General features: G+C 30.6%; 1 protein-coding gene across 1 annotated transcript; it reads right to left on the reverse strand.

The window, feature by feature from the left end:
• Nucleotides 1–1,691: 1,691 nt before the first annotated feature.
• On the reverse strand, nt 1,692–6,222 carry LOC148302849 (uncharacterized). The gene is made up of 2 exons (XM_088270960.1): nt 6,143–6,222; nt 1,692–4,388 (listed from the first exon to the last, which is right to left on the reverse strand). The coding sequence occupies exons 1-2, from the start codon at nt 6,176–6,178 to the stop codon at nt 1,848–1,850; spliced, it is 2,577 nt and encodes an 858-aa protein (XP_088127086.1). The 5' UTR covers nt 6,179–6,222; the 3' UTR covers nt 1,692–1,847.
• Nucleotides 6,223–9,432: the final 3,210 nt, after the last annotated feature.

Here is a 9,432-nt window from a genome sequence, read left to right on the forward strand (position 1 = left end):
CTCGGTAAATACCACTTTTTCCTTAAGAAGTGGTATTTGCCAAGTTTTTTTTTTTAGATGGGAATTGCATTTATTATTTACCTTGCTTATTATGTACAAGGTTTATTAGATCATTTAGTGGATTTTTGTTTCTTCTAGCTAATTAAATATGTTTTTATTTGAATCTGTGTTGGGAACAGGAGGGATCATCTAGTGTGGGTCAAATAGGAACTTCTCTGCATTTGCTCATTGCTGGGAGGAAACCACGTGAAACTCCTCAGGAGAAGGCGGACTGTTGACTGTCATCAGTAGACCTTCCGTTCCACTAGAAGAGGGTTCGGCATTTTGTGTCCTACTTTGATTTATGATACCAATGTATTTGCCAAGTAAAACTAAAATTAAAACTGTAAATTACTTGGTCTGTATTCAGGATAAACAAATGATATTCTTTGCTTAGAAAACTATTCGGTTTACATATTTCAATCAGCTCAGGTTTGGGATTCTTTTTAGTTTTGTAAAAACACCGTGTTTAGAAATAATGCAGAATGCATCGAAATACATTGAGATTTTTAGAAATAGTGGTATTTCCCAAGCAAAAAACAAGAACAGTGTCCGTCGATGGTTGCTTCTCGTTGGAAGGGACAAGGTAGAAAGTGAACTAATTAAAGTCCAGGTGTAATTATTTTTATTATAAAATCTTTATATTGTAAATTGTTATTGTATATATTGTATATAATGTATGATAACTAATAATAAAAAAAAAACAAAAAAAAATTATAAAAAAAAAAGAATTAACATGTATGCAGGTCATGCCTAAAGAGCCGTAATACAAATGGTAAAAAAATGTATTTATCTATGAAATAAATAAATAAAATAATAAAAATAAAACCCTTATCCGCACCCAATGGTGCATAGGGCACTGCGTCATATAAACGCAGTATTATCTTGATCGTTTTACACATGAAGGAAAGGTGATCGGCCCTCCGCTTCAGGTACCAGTCCAGGGTAATATTGAATAAATATTACAGTGAAAAAATCACTTATATAAATAAATAAAATAAAAAAATAAATAAAAAAAAACGAAAAAACTAAAAACTGAAATAAAAAATTAATAGATATTAGTTACGACAAAGTAAGTGTCGTATCAATTAATGAACGTCAGGATTATTAACCTATCATCAAAAGCAAGGTTATGTTCCTTCTGGCCCTCAAACATATGGTACCGAGCATAGCTAAAAGGAACAATGATGGATACTGCAAAGGGTATTCATATTCAATCTTGTATAGGTACCTACCGAAGAATCTTGAGAGAGTATGTGGCATCTTCAGGCTCACATACTATACCATCACTATTTAAAATGTTAACCACTAAAGTAGTCGGCTGTCCAAACTCAAAACACGTAAGGGACATTTTTTATGTAGTACGTTTTTTTGCATTTTTGGACTAAGTAGATTCTACTTGGTCCAAAAATGCATAAAAACGTACTACAAAAAAATGTCCCTTTCTGTGTTTTAAGTTTGGACAGTCGTAGTATTATATGTATTTTAAACTTTTCAAATCCTTCCATCTTGTAATAATTTTCATGTAGCTAACATATTTTTTTGACTTTATTATTCATTTTGGCTAGAACACGATTTAAGATTAAAATGTAAAATGCCATCAAATTAAATGAAAGGAGAAGTCTATTTTCCCTACTAAATAAAACAACAAGTTGAAATATATTTTTTTATTTATGATAACAAAATTTATACCCATTATTAATAATATCAGTTACATTTTATTTTTTATTTTTTATACATCCATATTATTGTAATATTATAAAACTTATTGCAAGCCGTATTAAAAATTATTTTAGTCAATTTTTAAATCAAGTCGGACACTTGTATAAAGAAGGAAGAGAACAGAGAGTTGTCGCTGGATTGAATACAGTTGTACCTTTACATGTGTATGGAGTTTGTAAGAATCCAGTTGATGTTTTGGTGCAAAGGACGTATCCTTTACATCCAGGAACTGTTGGGTCGGCAAATCTTCCTGCACTAGCACAAGTTGGTTTCTTCTTAGGACAAACATACGTAATAGAACAAACCAGTTTAACAGGATCAAAAACTGATGTACCAGGACACTTGTATGCTATTTCCATAAATCCGAGAGCGTCTGCAATGCACACGATGTACCCTTTGCAATCAGGAACGGATGGATCTGGAACCCTTCCTACTTTCGTACAGCGCTTTGGTGGAGGTGTGGGCTTAACTGTGGCTTTTTGTGTGGTAGGTTTAACTGTGGGTCTTCGCGTGGTGGGTTTAACAGTGACTTTTCTTGTGGTCGGCTTAACCGTGACTTTTCGCGTGGTCGGTTTAACCGTGACTTTTCGTGTAGTGGGTTTAATGGTTGGTAACGTGCCACATTGATATATTGAGGGTAGTGTACACGTCTTTGTAGTTGGATTAAAAACGGTCGATGATGGACATAAATAACTAGATGCCACTAGCTCATTTTTCGCATTCCTTGAGCAAATAATATATCCTTTACAACCGCTTACGTCAGGATTAGGGATTCGTCCTTCGGTTTTGCATAGGGATGGCTTAGGAGTCGTTGGCTGAGGATTAGGAGGGCACTGCACTAAAGAAGCAAGCGCGCATGATGACGTTTTGGTATTAAACAGAGTTCCAGATGGACAGGTATAACATTTTGAAGTAAATTTACCTGTTGTGTCCTTAACACAAATAACATATTGCTTGCAATCCTTGGGATCGGTGATCAAAAAACGTCCAACACTTGTACAGACAAAATTACATCCAGGCTTAACAGTAGGTTTAATGGTGGGTTTTATAGTGGGTTTTATTGTAGGCTTTACTGTTGGTTTTATAGTAGGTTTAATTGTTGGTTTAATGGTTGGTTTGATAGTGGGTTTGATTGTCGGTTTTACTGTTGGTTTCACTGTAGGTTTGATTGTTGGTTTAATTGTTGGTTTGATTGTGGGTTTGACTGTTGTTTTTACAGTAGGCTTTACTGTTGGTTTAATGGTTGGTTTTACAGTAGGTTTGATTGTTGTTTTAATGGTTGGTTTAATAGTGGGTTTGACTGTTGGTTTTACTGTTGGTTTCACGGTAGTTTTAATTGTTGGTTTGATGGTTGGTTTTACAGTAGGTTTGATTGTTGGTTTAATGGTTGGTTTGATAGTGGGTTTGACTGTTGTTTTTACAGTAGGCTTTACTGTTGGTTTAATGGTTGGTTTTACAGTAGGTTTGATTGTTGTTTTAATGGTTGGTTTTATAGTGGGTTTGACTGTTGTTTTTACAGTAGGCTTTACTGTTGGTTTGATAGTTGGTTTTATAGTATGTTTGATTGTTGTTTTAATGGTTGGTTTGATAGTGGGTTTGACTGTTGTTTTTACAGTAGGCTTTACTGTTGGTTTGATAGTTGGTTTTACAGTAGGTTTGATCGTTGGTTTAATGGTTGGTTTGATAGTGGGTTTGACTGTAGTTTTTACAGTAGGCTTTACTGTTGGTTTAATGGTTGGTTTTACAGTAGGTTTGATTGTTGTTTTAATGGTTGGTTTGATAGTGGGTTTGACTGTTGTTTTTACAGTAGGCTTTACTGTTGGTTTGATAGTTGGTTTTACAGTAGGTTTGATCGTTGGTTTAATGGTTGGTTTGATAGTGGGTTTAACTGTTGTTTTTACAGTAGGTTTAATTGTTGGTTTAATGGTTGGTTTGATAGTTGTTTTAATTGTAGGCTTTACAGTTGGTTTGGTAGTAGTTTTGATGGTTGGTTTAATAGTGGGTTTGACTGTTGGTTTTACTGTTGGTTTCACAGTCGTTTTAATAGTAGGTTTAGTTGTTGGTTTAATGGTTGGTTTGATAGTGGGTTTAACTGTTGTTTTTACAGTAGTTTTAATTGTTGGTTTAATGGTTGGTTTGATAGTTGTTTTAATTGTTGGTTTTATTGTCGTTTTTACAGTAGGTTTAATGGTTGGTTTAATAGTGGGTTTGACTGTTGGTTTTACAGTAGGTTTTACTGTCGTTTTAACTGTTGGTTTTGTGGTTGGTTTAATTGTTGGCTTTGCAGTAGTTTTGAGAGTAGTCCTTTTATTAGATATGGTAGTCGGGAATGTTGTTGGTTTTCCAGGTGGTTTGGTAGTTACTTTTACAGTCGGCTTCGTGATTGGTTTCGTAGTTAGTTTAGCGTCTTTTGTTGTAGGTTGAATGGTAGAGAAACTGGAACATTGGACTTCTGTATTATCATCACAAACAGTTCCAGGGGCGCATTCTTGTGGAATATCCCCGGGAATCGTCACGGTTTGATTCAATCCATTATCGACGCAATCGAAGAAAGTCGTTAGCGTATCACAAACAAAAGCTTTGTTCTTGCAATCAAGTTGTGAGAACACATGGCTTAACGAAATCGCCTGAAAAAAAAAACTTAAATTAGCGTTTTAAAATAAACTTCTTACGGCGCATTAAAATATAGTGGAACCTCTCATAGTAATTCGCGACATTTCCCATAACAAGTTACAGAGAAAGGGTCGGGATTTCCGCGCCAGCAATAACAAAATAAGTTTTGCTTAACGAGTAAGATTCTGGAACGAATTATGCTCGTTATGAGAGGTTCCAGTGTATACTTTAAATTTTACATTTTTAAAGTGATATCTTTTTATACAATTAAGTATCATTCTACATCTTGAGTTTTTCGTAAATCTGTATTTCTAAAATTTACGATTTGGAAGATAATTTTTTTTTAAGTTTTCCATTTTAACAAAAGATATACGATTGGTAACAAAAACTTATTTCGAAAATTCGATGTCTTTTTTATATTTTGGAAAAAACAAAATATTTCATTCACGTAAATTAAAGTCAGTACTTTATAACAATGTATATGTAATTATAAATAATTTTTAAAAATAACCAGATTAAATTAAATTATTCATAGGAACGTGATTAATATATATATATATATATATATATATATATATATATATATATATATATATATATATATATATATATATATATATATATATATATATACATATATATATAAATATTTATATATTTATTTAATTTTCTATAAAAATGTTAATAATATAATTTTTTAAGCACTCACCGGTGACCAATTAATGAGTTTTATTTCATTACACACGACTAATTTCGAACACCACAGTTATTTTATCTACATATATATATATATATATATATATATATATATATATATATATATATATATATATATATATATATATATATATACATATATATATAAATATTTATATATTTATTTAATTTTATAAAAATGTTAATAATATAATTTTTTAAGCACTCACCGGTGACCAATTAATGAGTTTTATTTCATTACACACGACTAATTTCGAACACCACAGTTATTTTATCTACATATATATATATATATATATATATATATATATATATATATATATATATATATATATATATATATATATACATATATATATAAATATTTATATATTTATTTAATTTTCTATAAAAATGTTAATAATATAATTTTTTAAGCACTCACCGGTGACCAATTAATGAGTTTTATTTCATTACACACGACTAATTTCGAACACCACAGTTATTTTATCTACACTATAAAATAACTGTTTTTGCTCGTTAGTTTAACTTTTCACCTGTAGATGAAAACAACTGTAGTATTCGAAACTAGTCGTGTGTAATGAAATAAAACTCACTGAGTGGTAGTATATAAGTGTTTAATTTTCAAAAAAAAATCTTTATGTCATTTCACAAAGTTAATGCCGAATTAATAAACAATACAAACAAGAAGTTAAAATATACAATAAAATCTCTAGACAAGCACAAATATGATAATAATAATAATAATATCGTGGGTGTACTGGCGAAAAACGTTAACTCGAAAATATGCTATTTTGACCTAATGATGCAAATCGTAAAGTATTTAACGTTTTACAAACTGGCGGCATACACTTAGTAGTTCAAAATGTCATATATATGTGATTTCAAAAGTAAATTCAACTTTACGTTTAATTGCGGACTAAATGTTTTAAATGACAGGGATTAATAAAAAAAGGATTTTAGAGTTAAAGTTTTTTGCCAGTATACTCACGATACTCTTAAAATTATAGTATGTAAAATAAATGTTCGATGATTTGAAAAAAAAACTCACCACTAAAAATAAAACAAAGTGGCCCTTAGTACACATCGATGATGCGTTGCTAAACTGACTAAACTAAATATTATATGAATTATTTGCGAAATGTGATGCCTATTTATATGGTAGAAATCTGTTTGTTAAACGATAAGACAATTTCTATAGTAATAATGTTAATTAAATAAAATCAGAGCTGTTTACTCACGCACTAAGAAAATAAAACAGTTTATATGTTATAAGTCCTCAAGGATTTTGCAAGCTGAAGGTAATCATAAAATACAGGTTGAATTAGACCATCCATCGCAAATCGATACTATAATATCAAAGTATAAGCTCAAAAAATCGATACTCAAAGCTCACATAAATAATATTTTCACTGACTAACCATCACGCCGCTTCCCCGCAGGGGTAGGCAGAGAGAATAGAATGCCACACCACTCTTTTTTTGCAAATATTATTCGCCTCTTCTACATCTCCTCATGCATCTCCTCGGGTATGCGGGTATGTATATCATCATCATCTTCTAAAGGCAGCGCCTTGTTGTGTCAGCCACTTGTCTCTGTCAGTCGCCATCCTCTTGAGCTGCGAATAGGAGGAGACGTCCATGAGCCGCTTCAAATCCTGGAAGTATATACCCGCTGATTATTTCGACTCACAACCTATTATTCTACATATTCTACGTATTCATTATTCTACATATTCTACGTATTCATTATTCTACGTATTTATTATTATTTCGACTCACAACCTATTATTCTACATATTCTACGTATTCTACATATTCTACGTACATCATCTCATGCGGGTATGTATATACCCGCTGATTATTTCGACTCACAACCTGATCGTTCCAAGTTTTCTCGGTCTTCCTCTGCTCCACTTTCCAACTAAATTCGCCTCATAAATTTGTTTTACCGTTCTTTCCTCACACATTCGTTCCTCATGTCCAAACCATCTCAACACACCTTTTTATAATTTTATCGATAATGATTATTTCAGCGTTGCATTCCTTCATTATTTCACTATTCGAACATCTATCATACATCGTTTTGCCGCACATTCGTCTGAAAGATCGCATTTAGGAATAATTTGAAGCGATATATAATTTAAAGCAAAACAAATAAAATAAAACTTTTTTCCCTCTTTTACAGAACTTTATTTTTTTGTAAAAATATATATACGGACACGATATAAACAGACGTTTAAAGTTTATTTTTTTGTAAAATTTCATTGATTTGTTAAAAAATATAAATATAATTTATAAAATATGGTAAATACACATATCCATATTTTTTCGAATACCCACAAAGTCACCTTATGCGTTTTATCGGTGGAGTTCTTTTTCAAACTATTTATTATTAATATCTATTTTAACATAATATACAAAAACAAAAATAAAAATAAAAACTGTATTTCAATTTTTCCATTACTAATTCTTAATCCATTCCTTCATTTAGTCTCTGGTCTACTTTTAGTTAGCCCTCTTACCTCCGGGAATAAATAATATAAATGCTCGGAACTATGTATTGAAGTCTTCAACTTCCATATTTGTTGTTCGCTATTGGGACCATCAATCCTCCTTTGTGGGGGGGGTAAAGCGGTATCATAGTTGTGTGCTAGAGGATTTTTATACTTTATACTAATTTGTTGTTCAACTATGATATCCGTTCACAATATCTCACTTACTGTGAACTCACAGAACTCACAGAACTCACAGAACTCACAGAACTCACAGAACTCACTACAAGAAGTGGTTATTTACCAACTTTGTCATTTTTTGTTTCTTTGTTTGAATATTACAGATTCTGGAGCATTTTTCAATTTGTTTTCGTAGAATGGCCACATGAAAATTTCGTAGAATGGCCACATGGCCACATTAAAAAGCATAGCTACAATAAAAAAGAGGTTAGTAGAAAGTTGTCATACTCTGTTTACTCTCCACCAATAACCTAGTTATGTTATGGGTGGGGGGTGAACGGAGCATGACAATTTTTTTTCTGTATTTGTAATGTATGTGTATATGTGTATATGTATGAATATATATGCATGTATGTGTATATGTATGTGTATGTATATGTATGTATGTTTATTTATAAATATATTATTATTTTTAAACATCTTACCTAGAGAAAAAAATCCTTTAACCACCCTCATTAATTCCTCTCCTTTCCTTCTCCTTCCTGCAAAATCTATTTTTTTATACCATACCCTTTTTTTAAATCTCTGAATGTTTTTTTAATAGTAATTATAACATAAATGTGGAATCGTTTAATTGGCTTTATTTTTTTTAATGTAGCTATTTTTGCTAATGAAATGTAATGTTTATGATTGTTGATGTAACTTTTGTTAATTATATACTTTTTTTTATATGTAAAGCTGTACAATTCCCGAACATATAAAATAAAATGAATAAAGCTACTAGATAATAATTTTCCAGTAATTCATAGCATTTTGATTTTATTTATTATCAAATACAGAGAAACCTCTATCTATCGTTTTTAAAGGGACCTAGTGAAATAAACTATGAATGCGGGATAAAGAAGTCAATACACAAGGATATACGATCGAGTAAAGATACCGTCCTCCCAATTGCATAACCATTGGTAGGTTGAAATTTTAAGAATACAAGTTTTAGATGTAAATAAATGTATTAATTCTGTGACTTTGTAAAAAATACAAAGTTGAACACAACCCAAAGATCTTCAGACCTCTTCTGCTGTATCCATCACACAAGCTTTTGATAGTCTGTATCCCACACGTTGAAATATTGTCATCGAATATAACGAAATTGAGAAAATTTAAAAAAGATGTAAAAAAAAACAGACAAATTGTATCAAAAATGTTAGATAGAAACGATCGATGCGATCTATTTTTGTATGAAACGAATTCGGGGTAGAAGAAATAAACGACACATCCGGGAAAACGATTATTCGAGGAACGATAGGTAGAGGTTTCACTGTACACAAAAATCTACTTACACAATTTCAAATCTAAAATACGATGTAGAAAATACAATATTTTACCTCTAATATATATATGTATATATATATATATATATATATATATATATATATATATATATATATATATATATATATATATATATATAATATATATATATATATATATATATATATATATATATATATATATATATATATATATATATATATATATATATATATATATATATATATATACATATTCTCCTTCATCTTTGATGAGATGTCAAAAAATAATATGAAAATAACTCCTGTAATTGGAGATAATCCAGATTTTGTGAACAAGTATTTGGACACACTCAA

This window comes from Brachycentrus maculatus, unplaced genomic scaffold (genome assembly GCF_059751285.1).
Source record: "Brachycentrus maculatus isolate JH-2025_06_01 unplaced genomic scaffold, ASM5975128v1 h1tg000405l, whole genome shotgun sequence".
Classification (NCBI taxonomy): Eukaryota; Metazoa; Arthropoda; class Insecta; order Trichoptera; family Brachycentridae; genus Brachycentrus; species Brachycentrus maculatus.

Bases quoted from the DNA above. Each gene is read 5' to 3' on its own strand.
- LOC148302849 (XM_088270960.1), bottom strand. From the start codon at position 6,178: ATGTGTACTAAGGGCCACTTTGTTTTATTTTTAGTG. The intron at 4,389-6,142 runs GTGAGTTTTTTT...TTTTTTTTTCAG, and splicing joins ACTTTGTTTTATTTTTAGTG to GCGATTTCGTTAAGCCATGT.